This window comes from Drosophila grimshawi, unplaced genomic scaffold, assembly GCF_018153295.1.
Source record: "Drosophila grimshawi isolate 15287-2541.00 unplaced genomic scaffold, ASM1815329v1 contig_44, whole genome shotgun sequence".
In the NCBI taxonomy this organism is placed as follows: domain Eukaryota; kingdom Metazoa; phylum Arthropoda; class Insecta; order Diptera; family Drosophilidae; genus Drosophila; species Drosophila grimshawi.
Window position 1 is genome coordinate 14,344,023 of NW_025063240.1, and position 21,530 is coordinate 14,365,552.

Here is a 21,530-nt window from a genome sequence, read left to right on the forward strand (position 1 = left end):
TAAACTTGTTCCAGCTCTGAGAGTTTCTACACGACGAATTCACAAAGAGATTTGATTTTATACAATTTTATCTGTTCATAAAATTTTTTTTTTATAAATTTGATCATTTAATAATATTCTATGGGTTAAGAGAAGTACAATTTTTTACTGATTTAGTTTCAAAACTAAGAAATCTTAAATGGTGTAGACAAATAACATTTACATACCAATATTAACAGAACAAGCAAGTCTATGCACTGTTAATGTTTGAACAAGGTTAACCACCAGATGTAGGTGGCGGTAACAACAGCGAATGAAGTTAACATAACCAGTGCTGCCAAGCAGCCACTAAACACATACCCGTTTCAGACTAGCGCCACCTATTCAGCATATGGTAAAACGTACAGTCAACTGTGCGCTCTGGCGAGTGTTTGGAGAAGCTTGAGTGTTCACATTAAGTAAGCCACATAGATGTCGCTGGTGTAAGCGCCATCTAGGTTAATCTTCAGCTCTCACGAGTTGTGGCGGCGCCATCTATAGCACAATACCAAATTACCTTCTATTGCGAATTAAACGGAAGAAAATTGTTGAAAAGTTACTCTAACGCGAGTAATTTGTATACGTTATTACAAGTATTATAATGTATTAAATATGTTGGCAAAATTTCAAGATTAAATTCAACCCCTCTTTAGCGTTTAATAGGCTTGCCGCTAATTGCAGCTGCGCTCAAAACGGCATAAAATTAATTAAATTTGTGGGTGATTTTTGCACCTTGACTCGCACTAATTAGTGGCGAACGGTAACTTCTTTGAGTTGTTGCCGCTGCTTGAGCAAACGAAATGCAGACCGCTTTGCGAGTTTGTCAACGAAGGCTGCAGCAGCGGCAGCGGCAGCTGATTGGCCAAAAGGAGCTGCCACAAGAAGTTACCTTAATTAGGAAGCGTTTAACGGTTTGCGCGCTCTTGACTTTCGCTCAGCACCCTGCAACCCTCCGAGGGCACTCGTGGACCTTACACCACTCCCACTCCCACCCTTAGTCAGCTCGACAGCCCGCCACTCACTTGCAATTAATCTCGAATCAAATGGAGGGCAAACGAATATGTTTTGATGTCTTTTTAGCGGTTTGATAAGTTTTTGTAAGAGAATTTAAAGAGACAAATAGTTTAAGCCTAATAGTAAGTAGTAAAATTAAAATTATACAATGCCTTAAAGTCTGCGCTTAAATTGTTCATTGGGGTTTTCCATTCTAACAAAATATATACCACCCCCTTTGATTAACAACAATTTGCTGCTTTTTGACAATGCTCGTTTTATTTGTTGCATTTTTGTTTTGTTGTATTTTGTTTTTCTTTTGTATTTTTGATGTTGTATATGTGTAGAATTTAAATACATTTTAAATTTATGCTATGCACTTCGTTCAGCGTTTAAAACATAAAAAATTGCACCGCTCGTTTTGTCTTCCTGCCTTATATCTGTGTGTGTGTGTGTGTATGTGGGTCTGAGAGTCCTCCATCACCACATGCGCCAGCACCTGCTCCCGCTTCTTAATTCTGCTGCTGCTGCTGCTGCTCCCCATTTTAACAAAGCTTATGATTAGTTTACAACTCGAGGCTTAACTGTAAAGTTGGCTACGTTTAACTTTAATCTCTCATTTCCTAAGTCATAGACAAGTTCAACTCCTCGCTGCCATTGGACGATGGCGGTCAGAAGATGACCGTCAACGGTCGTCGAAAATCAGTGGCGCCTCCGCCACCACCACCACCAGCACTACCAGCGCCGCCCACTCCAACACCAACACCAACTCCCACTCCAGCGGCGGCACTGGCCAACTGGCCGCCATATTGCTGGGCATACTGATGGGCATAGTCCAAGCCGACGTCGCTGGGCGAATGCAGATGCGGTTTTGCCTCCACTTGACCACCACCCGCATCCAGCTGGGGCGTGGCATCGCGATCATCCAGGCCACTGCTGCTGTTGTTGTTGTGCGAACTGCCACCGGCACTGCCACCACCACCACCAGCACCACCTGCACCACTACTTGCCATGAGCAGCTGTTGTTGCTGTTGCTGTTGTTGCTGTTGCTGCTGTTGTTGTTGCTGCTGCTGCTGTTGGTGGTGCGCCGCCGCATGCTGCTGGGCGCCATAGATCTTAGAGATATCAAAGGCATAGTTGCCACGATCCTGATACATCTTGGAGTCGAAGTAGGCCTTGGTCAGCACACTGGGATCCAGATAGGCGCTGTAAGCACTCGCATGGCTGCCCCCTGCTGCTGCGGCAGCTGCATTACTCAGATAAGAACTGCGCTCCAGTGCCGCAAATTTGTCCATCTGCCCAGAGAGTGTGGCCTGAAAAGGCAAAGCATAATCCTTATAAACTGACTTAGTATATAAATAATGACCAAATCTGCTTCCAAATTAAAATGCATTATTATTCGAAAGACCCAATCATGAACAAAAATGTTTTGATTTTGAAAATCGGTTGATTTTTGAGGAAGTTGTGACGGTAGAAAGATTAGAACAAGTGGATTTATTGTGATATAACTTTTAACATGAATTCCAACCAGAAATCATGTTTCCAAGTTTTAATGCAGTATTTCTCTAGATATCAAACCATGAATAAAAACATATTGCTTTTGCAAATCGGTTGAGTTTTGACGAAGTTATGGCTGGGGAAAACTTTTTTGGGATCGAACTTTAACATGAAATCCTTTGAATAAAGTATTGATCAGGATGCCAAACCATTAAGTAACCTTGATTTTGTGGGATGCTATTGGGCTCTAATATATTGATAATTTCCTGCTAAATGTTAATTGGTTCAGCCTGGAATAATGAATAAATTGATAAGGTTATCCAATACCCTAATATCCTCAATACACATGAGTATCAAGTATAAAGCTGTATAATTTGTGGGTGTGAGGCGTAACCCTTGGTTAGTGCAAATTGCTTAACACTTTTGCGGCTTTATTTGACCAACTAATTGTGGATACAGGATGAATAAGAGCAACAACAACAACCCCACGCAACAAAAATAAATAGAAAAACACGTCTCAGTTTAATGTTATTTGATTTGCAATACGTTTCTCATTGCAACACCAGTTGTTAATAGGGTTCGGGCTTACGACTGGATCTGAGAATGGGACGAGGACGAGGACGCGAGCGAGGTCGGGGTGGGGTAGCGGAGTGGGATCTGGGTTCTTATAAACGGGTGCTAAGTGTGTAAGGGGTTGTTTTTGCATCGTTTCCGTTTTGTTTTGAGTGGTTGTTTTGAGGGGTTGCTCCCCGTTCGCAGAGCACTTTGCTCTGGGCTATAATTATGTTGTTAACACATCATCATCATCATCACCAGCAACAGCAATAGCAATAACAACAGGAGCAGCGCCAACTGACAGAGTCATTGCATGTGCCTGTGTGTGTGTGTCTGTGTGTTTTAGCCCGCAAGCGTTTTGGATTACAATTTGATTTGATTTGATATGCGCCCAATTGGGAATTAGTGTGGATTGGTAAATATTTTGATGCACGGTGATTTAAACGGAGTTTATGTTTGGATTTCGGTTCAGTTAATTGATTTACCCCGATTGTTTAGAGTGGCTTAAGGCCCAATTATGTTGCAATGGAGGTTAAAGCCTTGGCAGGTGGTTAAAATGTCGCAAATACTGTTTTGATGTCTTTGTATGAGTTTTTTTCTATTATTTTTTGCCTCCCAATGTCAGCTGTGCACATAGTGTGATGATTTTTTTCAAGTCTACGATAAGTTTGGGTTGCTGAAGTTGAAGTAAGTAATACTCGGATTTCTTCGGGCTTCTATTAAATCAGTCTTGAGTTTAAAATTTCTTAAATGATCTCCACAAATCGCTGTGAAACCATAATATTTTCTTAGCAGTGCTTAGATTAAAGAACGAGTGCTGAGAAACTGCAAATAGTTCTTTCGTATCTTCCGAAATACTTCTTTTGAAGGAATACCTTTAGAGGCATCGGAATGTTTTAAATTATGGCATTTTTATGTTGAGTTATGACAGAATAATAGTTCTCGGCAGAGTGGTAGAGTTGCTTTTGATAAAATAAGTGCCGTCTTGTCCATCCTCTAATCCGCCCACCATGCAATTTTCATATACGGATTTCAATTTGTGGAACGAGAAGAACGCTTGCTGCCTTTAAAGTTGGTCTATCATTAAAATGCTACTACGGCCTGGCCAAAGGTATATTATTAACACCAAGTAAGGCTATTGTTAGAGGGTAATGCCAGGCTTTCAACACCCGCAATGCATGTTAAGCAGCCGCAGACATCAATCACAGCCTCAAATAGGCAGCCACAACTCCACAGCCACAACAATGCCAAGCAACAGTCATGACTTTTAATGGGTTGTTAATAAACACACACACACACATACACACTCATATATATACGCACACACACACATGAACATACACATCCCAAAGGTTGCCTAAAGCCTGAAGACAGAGCTGCTGGGCGGCGCTGAGCCTGCTCCATCCTCTTAGATTTTGGATTGCGGACGGCCACAAACAGTTTCAAGTTTTAATTGCCAATTTTTGGTTTACTTGGGCTGTAATATCCAGCTGAGCAGCTGGGCCCTTTCCTTGGGCCACGACTACTTTTGGCAGCACCTGCATTTTGTTTTTGTTTGTTTTTGCTTTCGAGACCTTGTTATCGCAGCACAGATCGGCTGGCCACAAAAAAAAACCAGCAACTAAATGTGTAATGACAACTTGTGGCAAATCCTTAGCATGACGTGCCAGAATGTGTCCAGGATCGAATTGTGTGATCAGGAAGCGTGTCGCGCTTAGTCACGGCCGCATGTTTTCCGCCTTTTAAAGTAGGCGTCCGCCATGGGTGTGTGTAATTAAATTATTATTAAGGCGACCCCGACTACCGATCGATGTAATTGGACGCGCTACCGTTCAACATTCTGTGATGGACAGTGCCCAGGCACTTGAACGCTTAACCCCCCATCTAAGAACTGCAACGGGCTGTGTGGAACTGAAAGAGGAACGGCAAAGGCAAAGGGAAAGGAAAAGGGAAGGGGAGACTGTTACTCACCTGCGTTGTTGTTGGCGTCGATGTCTGTGTGAGATGGCTGCCCAGGTGATAGGCGGCCGCTGTGGGACCGGGGGCGAAGTAACCCGGCGAGATGCCTGCAAGTGAAGCCAAACAAAGTAAAATGAGAGAAGGTAACAAGCAGAGAGAAAAACGAAAAACATAAAAAAGAAAAACATATAGAAGAAAATAAGTTTACAATAATTATGACAATGGTTTTGGGTCTGTTGTGTGCTTAAAATAATTGCCACTCGAAATATTTTGCGCCCCTTTTGTTCGGTTAACTCTTTCATATATTTATGTTTATATTTATATAGAGATATATATGTACCTATTTCTGTGCGTCTCTCACTCTCTCCTCGGTATTTAATTGTGCGCTGAATCAGCTATTTTGACTTGAGAGAAACAGAGAGAGATACCGAGTATATCTGCATCTGATAGATGCCAAGCAGTTATTACCAATTGCCCTAAACGGTAGTCGTCCAGCTGCCCTCTTGGCCTTTTGTTAAAGGGGCCTCGATAATTACAAGCGCCGCTTATTGAAAAATATTTCATTCATGGCGCTTCAATCCATAAATTGTACAAATTGTTAACTGCTGTGGCAATTAAAATGGCTTAGACAACAAAGTTGAAAGCGTTTCTGTTCATCTCAAGTAGCGACATTTCGACATGGCATCATCTTCATTGCCATTATGTCAGACAATAGTGGATTAGGTACTACACAAAACTTTTACAGGTAGCTGGTAGTTTTGTTTATTTATTATTATTATTTTTTGCTTAAATTAACATCGCAATAAAAATAAATCTGTGTGAAATGACAGTGGTTGAAGCTTGAGCTGTGTTTATATTCATCAAGACAAGTTCCAAAATTATTAGCTTTCAAAGTATAAATGATATGTTGAATTATTTATGAATAGGTCCTGCTTGTCTATATATTCTTGTAGTAATGAAATTCTACAATCTCATTTATTGTCTTTTATTCCTGTTTCCATTCAGTTCTCAAATTTTCCATTAATTCTAACTCTTTCGTGATTTTCGCCATTATATTTTTAATCAACTCATTCTATGCACAGCACAAAGCTGTTGCATGCCTCAGTTGTAAGCATTATCTCATACAGGCATTTTGTATGGAGCCGTGTGTGCATTGAAGTGACAGTTAAGTAGTCTAAGGACTAATTCGTTTTATTTATTACGCATTTCCTACCATTTTTATTATCATTTCCGTTGCGCATAAATCATCGTGATGGCATTGTCCTTAGCCCGGTTCACTGATCCCTAAACCGCCAACGCACAAATTTGCTGCCACATCACAAAACTGAATCCAAGAAACTTGCGTAAAATTTGAGGTCCAACCGGGGCGAAAAGAGACAAACAAAAAATACCGTGACAAATGCTAATTTAAAACCTCCAACCAGACAAACTACCAAACAAACTATGAAACAGCGCCCTACCACTGCCAACCCGCCTGCCCCCTTTGGCTTTCGTATGGCAAATCATGAATGGTAACTTATGCTATGTGTTCTGTCTGTATGTCTGTTTGTCTGTGCTGTCACTTGAATTGAGTTGTTAAGCCAGGATGATGACTTCACAGTTTGTCAGGGCTTGTGAACGGGTGGTTCGCCCGGTTATTAGTTGCCACCCCCAACCCTGTCCCATCAGCGACGCCATATTGTTCAGGTCGGAAGGGGGGGCCTCACAAAAAACCTAACCAGTCAGGCACACCGAGTGTGAGTATAGTTTGTCATATTTTCATTCAGCTCTTGGGTTATTTCTATTGCCGCGTATGGGTGGGACCGTGCCACATACACACATACATACATATGTCGTGCCACATTTGCATTTGTCTTATGCCTTAGCTCATAAAGCTCGCCTTCTTGCTTTGCATAATTTGTTGTGTTTTTAGTGTTTTGCTTTCAAGGGGTTCGCAACTCATGTTTGCTTACAATTTAATTGATGTTATTGCAGAGTGTGGGTCAAAATAAAATTAAAATACATACATATATTATTAGAGTCCCATATTGTGAGCTTACTAAGCTCGAAAATTATTTACTAAAACTTAATTATTCAAGCCAAAGTCTTGCGTTTCTAAGCAACTTCTATATACATTATTTTTCAGATTTATTTTCAAGCCTGTTGTATTTATGTTAGTTGACTGTTTTAATCTTTAATCTAGAGCTTTTATTTTTATGCAAAATGCTGTCCGTTCAAAGTTTTTTAAGATAGTTTGTGATGATCTTGCATACCTGCTCGTAACGCCTCCACGGGAACCGATGGATATGGCATGGGATATGGGTAACCATCGCGTCTCAGAGCTTTGGGCTTGCGTCTAGGTCGATATTTGTAATCAGGATGCTCCTTCATGTGCATCGCACTGTTGAGATACAATAAATTGCAAGCTTAATATAGATGAGAGAGGAGGAGTAGGGGTAGTTGGGGCTTAGCTTACCGCAACCGTTTTGCCTCATCGATGAAAGGACGTTTCTCTTCCTCTGTGAGCAGCTTCCATTCGGCACCTGGAAACGAGTTATATATAGATAAATGTACTACATATAAGTTGTTAATCCATGGGATACTTCACGTTGGGCACTTGAAGCCGTTGTCAAAATGTGGCAACACAATGAAGCACACACTCATGTCAACCTGCTCCAGAACTGGACGCACATCAACATAATTTCCTAACAGCCACACAGACACACACACACACGCAAGCCGTGTAAACTTGTTTTGTCTGCCACTAGCAAGAAGGATACCAAACAATGTTGTCATCTTCCTTCTCTGCCACTTCCATTGCATGGCTCTCACTCACTCTCTCACTCATTCTATCTCTTTCTATTGCCGTTTTGGCCATCTATAGTATGTCCCCGTCCCTGTCTATGTGACCACCATTGTTGCCAGTTTTGGCATTGTCGTCGTTTGTTGTTGTCTCGTTGTTTGTCTCGTTGCCTGTTTGTCAGTGCATTTCAACTCAGTTCAGTTCAGTCAGCAACTCACTCCACATTCAACTCGGCTCAGATCGGCACTGACTGGTTAGAGAAAGATACCCGAGTCCTTGCACGATAATGGCCCGAAACCAGCAGGTGGCTTGGGCCCATTTGGGGGCGTGCTTGCGTAGCACTTCCTGTCTCGCTCTCCCGCTCTTCGAGGATGTATGTTGTATTTGTATTTGTATTTGTATTCGCTATTGTATTTGTACTGAATGAATACATGGCATATGCACGTGCCACATATATACTCTCAGAAGTGGCAAGTGGCAGGCAGGACCCTCTTGGTTGTATGACAGATTGTGGGTCCTCATTGTGCGCACAAATTGCAAATGTTTTTAAGTTAATGTAAAATGTTATAATGACATGTGTCACAAGGCTGCTGATAAAGTCTAAAATGCTCACAAGAGCGAAGTGTTCTCCCCTTCACTTATTTGCCCCAAATGAGTCGATATATTGTATATGCTGGTTATAGCCTTGGATTAGAGAATTGGAATGTTTGTATCATTGTATATGACAATTGTTAGCTGCTTAATAAGAAGCTAAAACCTTCTATGTAAGCTCCAACTTATAAATGTTTTTATTAGCTCAGCTCCAAATAAATGCGGTTAAGTAATTGAAATATTTAATTAATTAATATAGGTAACATAGACTAATAACAATAAAATGTAGCAGTAAAATTCAAAATTGTAAAAATCAAATATTAGCGTTAAGTTGAAATTAAATTCTTGATTTAACTTTAGCCAGTAAACTTTCATTTTTCTCGTCCATAAAAATTAATCTTCATCGTATACGAAAAAGACCAAGAAGAATATTGTTCAAATTATTTAACACAAATTATTACGCTTTGTCCATTTATGATATATATATACGAGAACCTCGTATATATAAAGAACCTTCTTAGTCCATCTATTGTTCCCATTTTTATCTTTAAGCGCTTCTCTATTAATACAAAGCCTTTTATTTAGCCGAATCGTTGTTATTATGCAAAAAGTTGGAACAGATTGGAAGTAAATTAGTTGACGGATATGTGTAACAGCACAAACGGACTCTAGGGAAATCTCCTTAATTAGTTATAATGTGTAATTTTAGTCACTGACAAGCGAAACAAACACACCCCACAGACACACAAAAATGTCATTGTTATCGGATAATACAACAATAATAATACACAACACTAATGACAAGCAAGCTAACAGCTCCAGGACGTTGACAGGGCTTAGAAGAAACGGCTGTCAGGCCCACACACACTCGTACACGCTCACACACACAAACACACACTCTAAGTGAGTTAGTCCAACAAAAACTAGTATAACAATAAACGCAACACAAAAGCACAATTGCGCCCAAAGACTAGACATGTGCCCCTGTCCCCAACTAGCAACTTGGAGCCACTCATATTGCAAGTAGCTGCCCCTTTTACCGGCAGTTGCTGCTAAAATACTAATTTATAGATACATTGACAAGCCGTCCAAGTGGCAACTGGGCATCAAATGCACAACTCAACTCCTGTGCACACGACACCTTATGGGGCAAATATATAGCTGGAGGCATAGACTTGCAGACAACTCACATAATAATAAACAAGACGAGCGAGAAAGGGAGATTGAGAGAAATGGAGTGGGAGTAGTATCTACAAGTTGTACAGTTGTATAAACTTAGGAGGGCTGAGTTGACATGCCACAAAAGGATGACAATTGGACAATGTCTATGTTTGCCCGTTGTCGTCTGGCGCCCATTCCCCCCTCCCCCGTCCCCTGCTCGCTGCCAACTGGCTGAGTGGCCGGCTTAATAATTGATATGAAAAACAAGTACAAGTTGCACATGACAGTTGCCAAGATGTGCGGCAGACAGTGCCCGAGTTCGGACTGGCTCAAGCATAATTAACAAGTTTTTCCCGAATACAACAGCAACCTGAAGAAACACTGGAAAATGCTGTGGGTGCTAAACACAGGGTAAATATTGAACAGATGCCGGCTCCAGTTGCAGTTTGTAGTTCACACAGTTTTACAATTGGGGCTACTACGACTAACTTATCCGAGCCACAATTTGTTCACTTCCAGACCCTTACAAATAAGTAAGGTGAGGGGAATGAGTGCTATTTTTGGGACAGTTCTCGATTTGAAGTTCACACTCACACATTACACAATTGGGCTACTTATGGGGATTACGGAGTCTCGACTTGGACCCTTGGGCTCTATTTACTCTGTTCCGAGAGTGGCGCCCACTAGACCGTTTGCTCTCTGTCTGAACTCATAATTTGACCAGCGATTAAACTATTTGCCCTGCAATTTGATGCTCTTGAATAGTGTTGGATAGGCGTTAAAACTGAGCTCTTATTCTATTCGCTAAACGAGGGAGAGACAGTAGAGTGTCGATAATAATGAAAATGTCTACTTAAATATCGATTTTATAAAATTGATTCAAGGTGAGCTATAATAGATCGTCATATTAAATGTTTAATAACTAAATTATAGAATTATAGTCCTTATTATCTAAATATATTGGTGGATCATTTAAAATATAAATATTTATATTTAAATATATATTTCTGTGGTTTACTTTAATTAGTCTGAATTTTATAACCGTAGTTACATAATTAATGGCTTTGGCTTCCCTTTCATAATGAAAGAATTGCTTAATGTATCTGATGCTCGATTTGATTGGGCGTGTTGTAATTAAGAACTCACAACCGCCCACTGTCTGATACATAATTCGACTGTCGTCTCTCACACACCTGCCAATTGCCAGGCCGACCTTCAAGTTCGAACTGCTGTCTGCTGCTGAAAAAAGGGGAAACGTTTTTCCTTTTTTCCTCAATTGCAAACTAATCAATTGTTTGGGCTTTATTGTGCAACAAAAGAAGTTACAGAGTGGTGGGGCAAAAGGCTTGAGAGCTCGACCTTTTGTGCTCGCAATGCGCAATGCGAATCGAAGTCGCAATCGCAATGGCAATCGAATCCGAGAATCGAGTCAAAGTCTTTGGCCATTGTTCGAGCATCGACTGTTCGAGACCCGTCAGTCGTCAGTCGTCAGTCAGTTGGGTAGCCATCCATCTCTCGGGGGGGCTTTGTTTAACATTATTTAATATTCGCGCAGGAGCTGGGCGGACAGAGTTTTGATTAAAAAAGGAAACGAAGGCGATTCGACAGGTTTTTCAATTATTTTCAAAACAATTTTCCATACAACAACAAAAGTGACTGCCATTTTGTTGACGTGGCTCTTGTTGTTGTTGTGATTGTTGTTTGTGTCGCCTATTGTTTGTTTTGTTGTTAATTCAAATTTCCAGACAGTAATTAATGACAGTTACAATTTCAATTAAGCCCCAGCGCAACAAAAATTGTTTTCTATACCACACACATTTTTTTTGTATTTTTTTATTTTATATTATTTTTATTTTATTTTGCTGTTGTTTTTGTTTGCCCTTTGTTTGGCATAATAAAATAAATGGCAACGCCGACGGCGACGGCGGCGTCTGAAGAGCTCTCCAGAGTTGCCAGTCGCCAGTTGCCAGTTACCGTTACTCAACTCTCGACGCTCTCTTGCAGTGTGCCTTTCGCATTGTATCTGTGTGTGTGTGTGTGTGTGTGTGTTTGTATGTGTATGTGTGCGTTTTTAAAAAAGTAGCTTTCGCGCCGCCATTTTTTGTGGCGCCTTTGTTGATGCCACAGTTTTTTTTTTTTTGCTTGCCGCCTTTTCTCTGCACAATTTTTCATAATGAGCCCCTTTATGTATTTATTTTATTTCATTTAATTGAATGCCAGGGCAAACTTTTTCAAGTGCAAAACTTTATCATTTGTTTAAATGTGGCAAATGGTTTATTTTCGCCTTTTATTTTGGACAGAGTTGCCCCATTGTTGTTGCAGCTGCAATTGAGCATAACTTGAAGCAATTAATAGGTTTAAATATATATTCTTAGTTTTAAATTTCAACTTTAAAATGCCTCAAAGTTCGTTCAAGGAAACTGCCAATTTCATGTGTGTTTCGTTTGGAAAAGGTCCTGATTTTTTCTTTTCTATTTACTTGTTTTGTAAGCGAGTTACCTACATCTTGAGCCTCCTTTTGCCCCACTCTGACCAGCAGCAGCTCATTCACCACAATGGCAACCGGCGTCTTCTTCGTACTCCCTGCTCAAGAAAAAAGTAAAGCAAACTTAACAATAGCTGCAACTGACAGCAAATATTACACAGAACTGTCAATTGATATAATGGATTTGCCAAAATACAACAACAACAACAAAAAAGAACCAAATCGACAAAAAAGGTGAAATGAAATGCGAACAAAAGCTCGCGCCTTCCTTCAAAATCTCAGACCACCAAAAAGTTCAAGCTTGTTGTGGAGTGTACATTGTGTTTAGATTGTTGTTGCTGTTGTTGCTGTTGTTTGCTAGGCATCGATTTTCATATATTGGTTTGGCCTGCTACTTGAACTCTGGTTTGAGAGTTTGAGAGTTTGTGAAACGTTGCGTTCAAAAACGTTTTTAAGGCAGTCAGTTGCCTGATTAAGAAATACCTTTAATGGCTGTGAAAAACATCACCAACATTGGTTGTAGCCACCCTCATTGCCTGGTTACACCCTCTACTCCAGTTTAAGGCGGAATGAATGTTCTGACTGCACACATATTTTTGTGCAACATTTTTCATATTGTTTTCGATTTTTTACAAATATTAAATTGGTGTCATATATTCAGTAATACCGAGTATTTTGAGAAAATAAACAGAATAACGTAATCAAATCTTAACTGTGTCATAAATGTTAAATTTATCGATACTCAAAGTCTTGGAACAAATAAATTCAAATTTGAAAAGCAGCTCAAAATCAGGTTTTTCTTTTTGAGAATAGAAGAAATCTTAACGTGGTAACTTGAAGTCGTTAACTTGTGGATTATTTGCTGGCTTTTTCAGTAACAACCGCGCCCCCTTCTGGCCAGCTGCCCGCATTCAAGTGCAGCGAGTTTGCCTTTTGTTTTTGTTGTTGTTTTTGTTGTTGTTGCGCTCAACTGCACTGCAAGTGAGTCGCGTTTAATTTGCATTGTTTTTGCTTAAACAAAGGTAAAAAAGAAAAAGTCATTTCACAAGTGCTCCAGAGGCAGCGCAACTCGATGGGAGTTGAGCAAATGGAAATGGAAATGGAAGTGGAATTGAAATTGGAAGCCCCGTCGAGTTTTATTAAAAAATTGCACAAAATGGCTGCCACCAACTTTTGTGGCATATACTTTTGCCTGTTATCGATGAGGGACGCTTTTTGGGCTTATTGTTATCGCTGTTATGACAGTATTTTGTATATTGTGGGCCTGATTAGTGCAAGGAGCAGCAAGGAGCGCATAGTCTTCTCCTTCTTCTGCTTCTTCTTCTTCTTTTTTACTGCTTATACTGCTCAAGTCTCATCCAATATGCATGAGTTGGCCAAAAGGTAGCAGCGCCTGTTGCCTCATTGTTATGCTAAAGATCTCTGCTGTCACTTGCCACGTGCCTCTTAGCCTGTCTGTCTGTCTGTCTGGCTGCGTGTGTGATTGAAATTGAATTTGATGCGAATTGGAAACCAAAATCTCGAATCCCGTATCCCGAAACCCGTAGGCATAGCCCAGATAAGGTACGCTGTGTTTGTGCGTAGGATTAGCCGCCGCCGCCCCACCCGATAAAAACTACTTAACTTTGCAACTAGTTAAGCGGCGAGACAATGCGGCAGCAGGCAGGCGTCGATGATTTGGCACCGTCTCCTTTGCTACTGCAGTTGGGGGTGGGGATGGCTTGTGGGCAGGCAGGCAACCCTTCTCGCCTTCGTATTCCAGCATAATCAACAGCTTCCTCGGCTCGATCTGCTCTTCCTGCCGTTGTTTGACAGCCGCTTGTCAGTTTTGACAGTTGCGTTGAGAGCGAGTTTTTGGTTTGTCATTGTCATTGCCATGAATTTGGAGTGGGTGGCAGTTGTGGAGGGGTGCGGTTGGGATACCAGCCGGTATTACGTTGATTAGTTTAAGTTGCATAAGTAAACGAGAGAGTGAGGCAGACAGATAGAGAGAGAGAGAGAGAGAGTGGGGGTGACTGAGCGAGTGGGCGCGAGAGATTGGCAGGTCGTGTGCCGCCTCTTAATTTAGTTTTGTGTGAGATTTATTCATTGTTTTCAGATTACAAACATACAACGAGTGCTTGCACAATATATGAATATATGTACACACATAAAGCCATCGTTCTCACCTATTGTGGTTCGTTAAAAAAGGAAAGAGATTAAAGTGCCATGCATTCTGGCCACAAGTCAGAGCTCAGCTGAGTGGCTTGCATGTTCTTCAGACTTATAATTCAACACGAGAATTTCATTTTATTTGCAACATACACACAATTCATAAATATGCAATAATCTACTCTTTCAAACGCAACTGTCTAGACTTGAATATTACAAAGTATTATGATCACTTACCCAGCCTTTTGGATATCTCCGAATTGTGCATTTTGGGATTATCCTGAGCAATTTTGCGTCGTTGTAAACGTGACCAGACCATAAACGCATTCATTGGACGTTTTATGTGCTCCTCATTCTGTCGTTTCGTTGTATTCTGTATCATCAGGCTAAAGAAGACATCGCTGTGAATTCAATAAAGGCAAGCTATTCAAATATGAACTTTTACAATACAATTTTAATGGTGAATCAATATTTTCAATAAATTGTTGATCATTTAAAAATTGCTTCAGTTTTGTTGAACTAGTCTAATATTAAATAGTTCAAAGAATAGTTGTTGTTATCAGATGTTGCACTAACTCACCTGGCGCTGCTGCCACTGTTCATGAGACTGCCCATGTTCTGGTGCAGATTGCTGATGGGTGATGCCTGTGAATTGTGGTGCAGATGTGCAGCTGCAGCGGCTGCCATGACGCTGCTCGATGTGCTGGACGTGCTGGACGTGTGATGCACTGGCGCACTCGAGCTGGAGCCGGAGCTGACGAGACTGTGATGCTGGCCAAGGCCGTTGCTGTGCGGCTGATGCGACTGCGCCTGCGATTGGCTGTGCAGCGAGCTGCCTGCCGAGCTGACTGCTTGGGTTGTGTGGTGCGAGGCTGTTGAGTGTGGTTGCTGTTGCTGTACGGCTGCTGCTGTTGCTGCCACGTGGTGATGCTGATGCAGCTGCGAGTGCTGTGCGCTCAGATGATGTGCTGCTGCTGCTGCCGCCGCTGAGTGGTGCAAATGTGGATGCAGGCCCAATGCGGAGGAGCCGCCGCCGTTGGGTGAACCGCCGCTGCTGTTGCTGTTGCACTGATGATGATGATGCTGCTGCCCCAGTTGACCCAGCGCCAATTGCTGAGTGTGATGATGGGCGTGACTGTGGGCGTGGCTCTGTTCTGTGGTATGCTGTTGTTGCTGCTGCTGCTGTTGTTGCTGTTGCTGTTGTTGCTGCTGATGATGCTGTATCAATTGGCCCAGATGTGTGCCGCTGCTGGAGCTCACCGAGCTCAAATGACTCTGCAATGGATGTGCGAGCGATAATCCCGAGAGTGACAAATGTGTGGATAGACGTTCCATCATTTTACAGATGGAGCCGCAGTGGATTTGTTGCTGGCTTGTGGCCGGGATTGTGTTGTTGTGTTTGTGGCTGGCTTGGTTCTATTGGTGTCGGTGGTTAAGGTGCTTTGAAGAGTAAGAGTTGAGCTATTTGTAAAACAAGATCAGTTCGCAAATTGATTAATTTCATATTTCAATTTTTTTTTTTAATATATTAAATTTTTTCGGTTATCGATAACTTTCCTAATAAGAACCCCACAGCCATGTTTAAAAATAAGGCGACAAATGTTGAAGGCATAAGCTGAAAATCTTATGCATCCCTTTTGGGCTTTGTTAATCAATTAACTAATTGATTTGGGCTTTTAAAAGTGTGTCGCCTGTCGCCCATGCCCCAAAGCTCGACGACAGACCGCATCCCCTTTCCATGAAGTAGAAACAATGGACCCCAGAGCCACTTGCTGGCTGTGCTGGCGGTCGCCACCTCAACTCGAGATTCCGGCTGAATGAAGCCTTTTCTGTCGACCGAATGTCAACCCTTACTTAAGGGGACGGAACTGCACACGCCGGCAACGGCAACGGCGTCCAGTAACATCCTGTTCATTATGCATCGGGGCACTTGAAGACCATTTCACATTTTTTTCTCTCGTTTTTTTTTTTGTCTGCTTCTTCTTGCTGCCCGGTTTTGGGCACCCAATACGGTTCTTTTTAAATACGGTCAAGTCAGGTCATTGCCGTTGATAGGTTTCAATTCTCGGCTTTTCAATTCACATGTGCGTGCATTATAATCGGGACTTATGCAGCCCACTTGATGCCCATACCAAGTGTGGGTCGCTCGGATTAATGTGTTAAATACACACCACAATACACACACACACATACACAGACACACAGACGAAAAGGGTTTCCAGTTCATGGTCAAGAAGCAGATCCCCGCCAGCGTCCGGCTAAACGCTTTCAATTTGCTTAATGGTGCAGTGATGACGAGGACAACGCTTCGATTCTGGAGTACAATTGAGTTGGGCGTGTGGAAGACATTCGGTCATATATATATATACAAGTTGATAGAGTCCCCATTTAATGCGATGCTCGACCAATACGTCATCTGCACTACATATTTCCATAGATAAAGACTTTCAGCGTCGATTTAAGTATATACCCACTTTTGTGGGTTAGTTTTGCTTAGACTGTTGTGTTAATTTGCCATATATGTTTTTTTAATTAAATCGCTAAGCGAAATAGTTTAAGCGATTCTATTATTATCATTTACTACAGTTTTGGCCAGATTATAGTACCTAAAGCATTTGGCTCTGTTGAATTGAAAAACTATGAATGCAATTACAGTAATTATTATTAATTTTTATACCTTTGACATATATATAGTCCATAAAATTAAATATATATAATTTCTATGCAAATATAGTAAATACAAAAAGAAAAAAATACGTAATATAAACAAATCAATAATTATTATTAACTTTAAGAATTAATAATTTTTTAGGATGGGCATGCTTAATTGCTGCCAATTTTATGGACAATTCACAGTGCGCTTATTCTTTGCTGTTAATAACCGTTATTGTTGGCTTTGGACAGACTGACAGACAGTTAATCCGCTGTTTCGATCTCAATGTCTGGATTGTTATCCTTTCCCCCTTCCGCCGGCATGTCCATAACTCTCTTGTATCCTACGACAACTGCGACATCTGCACTGCTTCCGGGCATTACCCACTTGGTGTTAAAGTAAAAATTGCCCAGGCATGCGTATTAAGCATGAAATTTATTAAATGAAAGAAAAAAAATATACAAAAAATTGGAGGGTCTGATACAGAAACAACAACCTGCTGGAGAAAAAAAAGGGGGGAAAGGGGACACGCATATTTTTGTAATCCTTATGGAGTGCAAACAAATTTTTGTGTTGTCAAGATGGTTTGGCAGCAACTTGCAACAGTTGCTGCTGCTGCCAAATGTGGTGCTCGCTTGGAACTGGAGCGCACCACAGGCCACTGGCAGCAGCAACGGTTGCACCACCAGCTGTGCACAAATTGCACTCCAGATATTTTTATTTGCTGTGAATATCATCAGCAATGCTACCAGAGATACCCCAGCCCCAACCCCAACCCAAACCCTGATGCAGCCCATTCCCTGCGAGAACTAACGGAAATCATTCAGTTTACAAAAGTTGTCCAACAAATTATCAATCAAAATATGAATAGTGCGTGGGCCATTGAGTTTCTAGCCCAATATCCAATTCGATGCGATTGCAATGCTCTGCTTTTGGGCTCTAGCGTTAATCCGGTAACACCAGTAAAAGCGTTAATAGATATCAGCCAAGTTATTTATGAGCATTGCAACGACTGCCTTCGTCTACGCTTTTCTCTTTGTTATGCAAATCTCTGGCGGCGATTCATCGACGCTGTAGGAGTAAATTGCCCCGCCGATCAGCAAATATTTATACTCTCTATCAGTTACAATTATAGGGTATACCATACTGAAGGAATTAACTGCTTTGAAATCGCAGAGTGTATCTCATAGTTGCAGCTGATAAGTCTGTGCGTATATTTATAGATTACAGAGTATCTCATAGTTGAGTAGTGGGAATGTTAAGCATTCCTACTTGTTTTCACGGGCTACCCGTTGTCGTTGGCAGACCGCGAGACTTGCAGACTGAATGACTGCAACTGGGCAGCTGTGCAACTGGGCAACTGGGCAACCGGACAGTTTGGGATCCCTGTCTTGCTTCTCGTTCATTTGTTCATCCGTTTGTTGGAGTGTCAAACAAGAATTATGATCGGCTTAGCCACATGCTGAGCCTGCGCAGAGACGAGACCCAGAGGCTGTTGCAACAGCCACAGCTCTCTGGAGTGGCAGTTAGGCTCAAGAATCGAGAAGTCAGAGAAGTGGAGAATCTCAATTCAATACAGGTAGAGCTTTAAGTGTCTCCACTTTGTGTTGAAATGTATCGTTCCGCTTCTACTTATGCTCGGGCTCTTGTCTCTCTGTTGTTCCAATCCCAATCTCAGTCCCAGTCCCAGTCCCCTTTTTTTTCATTTCATTCCCCCATTGAAAAGTGTCTCTTGGGCACACGCTGTGATTGTGATCCGTAGCCCTAAGCCGCTGGGGCCCCCTAATGTTTGTAATTAAGAACTTTCACACTCGCAACAATCGCATCGTAAATGTATCTCTTGGTTTAGTGTCAAGTTCGTGCCAAGGGCAAATCCCAAAACTCAACAAAACAATACCCAATATGAATACAAATATATGGATATTAATTAGAATGCCAGCTCTTTGGGACTTGTTTCTGTAACGAGATGTGCGAATATCGCTAGTTAGCTTCATCTACAGCCAGCTCAACTGTCTATCGCACACTAACTTAGATAACATCTGGACCTATATTTGGCTTCATTTGTGTACACACTTATATTCCAGTTCCAGTTGTTGGCCAAGACGCAAAATATGGAACTGCTATTGTTTATTAGCAAAACTCTATTTACACAATTGTATTTGGTGTTGAGATCAGCATTTCACACTTGTGCTTAGTATCACCTCAAAGTAGTGCAAGCTAGAGCAGAATTGGAGTTCGGTTCTCATTAGAAGTCATGTCACTAAATCGTTTATTTGTTCATTATTTACAGGTGTATTTAGCAAATTGCGTCATTTCCAACGCTGACCTCTATTCTGGATAAGTTAAGGAAAACAAGTACAGGACGCTTCAAGCTGAAGCTTGCCTTTCTTGTAATTGATATTTACCAAATGATAATACACTTCAGGAAATACGATTGACACTGTAAAAACGTTGGGCTCTCAGAAACTGTAAAGGCTTTTGAGTTCATGTTTATTTCCTTTGTATTTATAGGGCTTAATCCATTCTGTTGCGATTGGTTTCTGCTAATATCGTTTATTTTGAATTCCACGCTCTCTTAGCTTGGAAAAACAAACAATGAAATGAGCAAACATAGCGAAGAAGGATGTGATTGTTGAAAAACTGAAAGCCAGAGTCGACACGAGCGAAACGAACCCATAAAGATTCCGACAATAATGATTCGGCACAATCCAAGTGATTATTCAATTTTAAATGTGTGACCATAAAAAAATTACTCATTTGAAAATTCAAGTTTCTAACATTGAAATTGGTTTTGTATACTCTTTTGATGGCTTTATTTATACATGCATATATCGTTCTTCAGTTTAAAAATTACACATAGATAAAGAGTGTGGAAATAATTGATAGAGTCTAAGTACATTTATAATTAACTTAATATTAGCTATGCTTTCGAAGTCCTATTCGGACTTACCTTAAATGGTGCTGCATTTCCTTTGTATTTGCTGTGCTGTGCTTGGAATCAAATATACTTAAGTATATTCTATATAATACCTAATAACTATGGATGTGAATGTTGTTGTTATTGTTGTTGTTGTTGTGGCTGCTGCGAGGCGTCGGTTTGTTTGGCTTAAATTCCGCGCCGGCTTCCATAAAATGTTGAGTTTGTATAATTTTTGAACAATTTATGAGAGACATTTATGGGCTCAACTGAACTGAGCTGATCAAAGCTTTGTATCTGTATCTGTATCTATATATGTATATGTATCTGTATCTGCATATGTATCTTTATCTGTATTTATATTTGTGTGTGTTGCTGCTGTTTGTTTTACACTTTACATGTTGAATATCACTAGTTTATGTTTATTTATCTTTGTTTATTTGCTTATGCTCTTATTTTTTTAGCTGCTTTTTTCATTCATTTATTGATTCATTGAGTATGGAAATAACACTATTGTTGTTGTTATTGTTTAACATTAAAATAAGTAGCTTATGGCTATGATTTCACGATTTGATGAGCAACACGCGTTATTGTGCATCGATCTTAAATTCATTGATGTTTTGATGAGCACTTTTCCTGAGCTCCAATTTCGGTTTTTTTTTTCTTGTTTTGTGGCGTTGGCTAAACACTGAAAAACGCACTTTACTTTTGCTTTGTATGTATTTATTGGTCAGTTTTATTGATGTATTTAACCGTCGCTTAAGCGTTTCGTTAAGTTGATGCAACGTAAAACTTGCAACTGGCAACTGCAAAACGACAAAACAACAAACTTGCCCAGTTATTTGCCATAAAACGTTTTTCCGGTCTGCTTATTGTTGTTGTTGTTGTTATTATTATTATTCAACTATGGTTTAAAACTAAGGCCGTCGCTGCTGCTGCTTCTGTTGCTGTTGCTGTTGCTGCTGTTGCGACTTCTAAGCGCTGCCTTTGGCTTGGCGGCTATTCAACGGATACGTTCCGACGCGTAACTAAAAACTTGGCGCGCGCTCTCCAACGAGCCACCAGACGAACGAGTCTCACGGACTTGTCACTTTTTTGGGGGGTTGGCTACAGCCGACAGCCACAGACGAAACACACACACCACACACACACACACATACACGGAGTCAGTCAGTGGGGAGCCCGAAGCTTTGCCATGCAAACTTTTAGTTAGCGCTCTCTCGCTCCACACACACACACACGCACACTTATGCAATTGCCAACTGGTTAGCCGCAGCTTGTTATTGGTTTGTTTGTTTGATTTTGTTTTTGATTAATAAGATTTCTTCTTCTTTTTTTTTATGACAATTTGTAATATGTAAAAATACGCACGTTGTGCAACTTGAAACTGAAACATAAGAAATACTTGTAGGCATGCTAATGAGAAGAGAGAAGCATTCTTCTCGCTCTCTCTCTCTCTCTCTCTCTCTGTTTGTGTGTGTGTGTTTGTGTGAGAGGTGCAGGTGACACTTGTGCCAAGAAAAAACAGCAAAGAAATGCGACGCTTAAAAAGTAAAAAGAGCACCGCTCAGCTGTGCAGACAGCGAGAGAGAGAGAGAGGGAGAGAGCGAGCTGGCGAAGGAGTGCACGTGTAAGCGAGCTAGAGTAACACTAAGACACAGAGCGAGCGCGCAAGAGAGAGAGAGCGAATGAGCAAGAAGAGAGCGCCAATTGAGCGCCACGCACAGCAGGTGTCGCCTTATTGAGCGAGCGAGATGACAATACTAAC

At 41.1% G+C, this 21,530-nt stretch overlaps 1 protein-coding gene across 1 annotated transcript; it reads right to left on the bottom strand.

Moving 5' to 3' along the window:
* Nucleotides 1–1,370: 1,370 nt before the first annotated feature.
* Nucleotides 1,371–20,103, bottom strand: LOC6557113 (transcription factor sem-2). The gene is made up of 7 exons (XM_032743066.2): nt 19,796–20,103; nt 14,773–15,653; nt 14,430–14,593; nt 7,478–7,544; nt 7,275–7,402; nt 5,035–5,129; nt 1,371–2,324 (listed from the first exon to the last, which is right to left on the bottom strand). The coding sequence occupies exons 2-7, from the start codon at nt 15,528–15,530 to the stop codon at nt 1,683–1,685; spliced, it is 1,854 nt and encodes a 617-aa protein (XP_032598957.1). The 5' UTR covers nt 15,531–15,653; nt 19,796–20,103; the 3' UTR covers nt 1,371–1,682.
* Between the last annotated feature and the right edge of the window lie 1,427 nt (nt 20,104–21,530).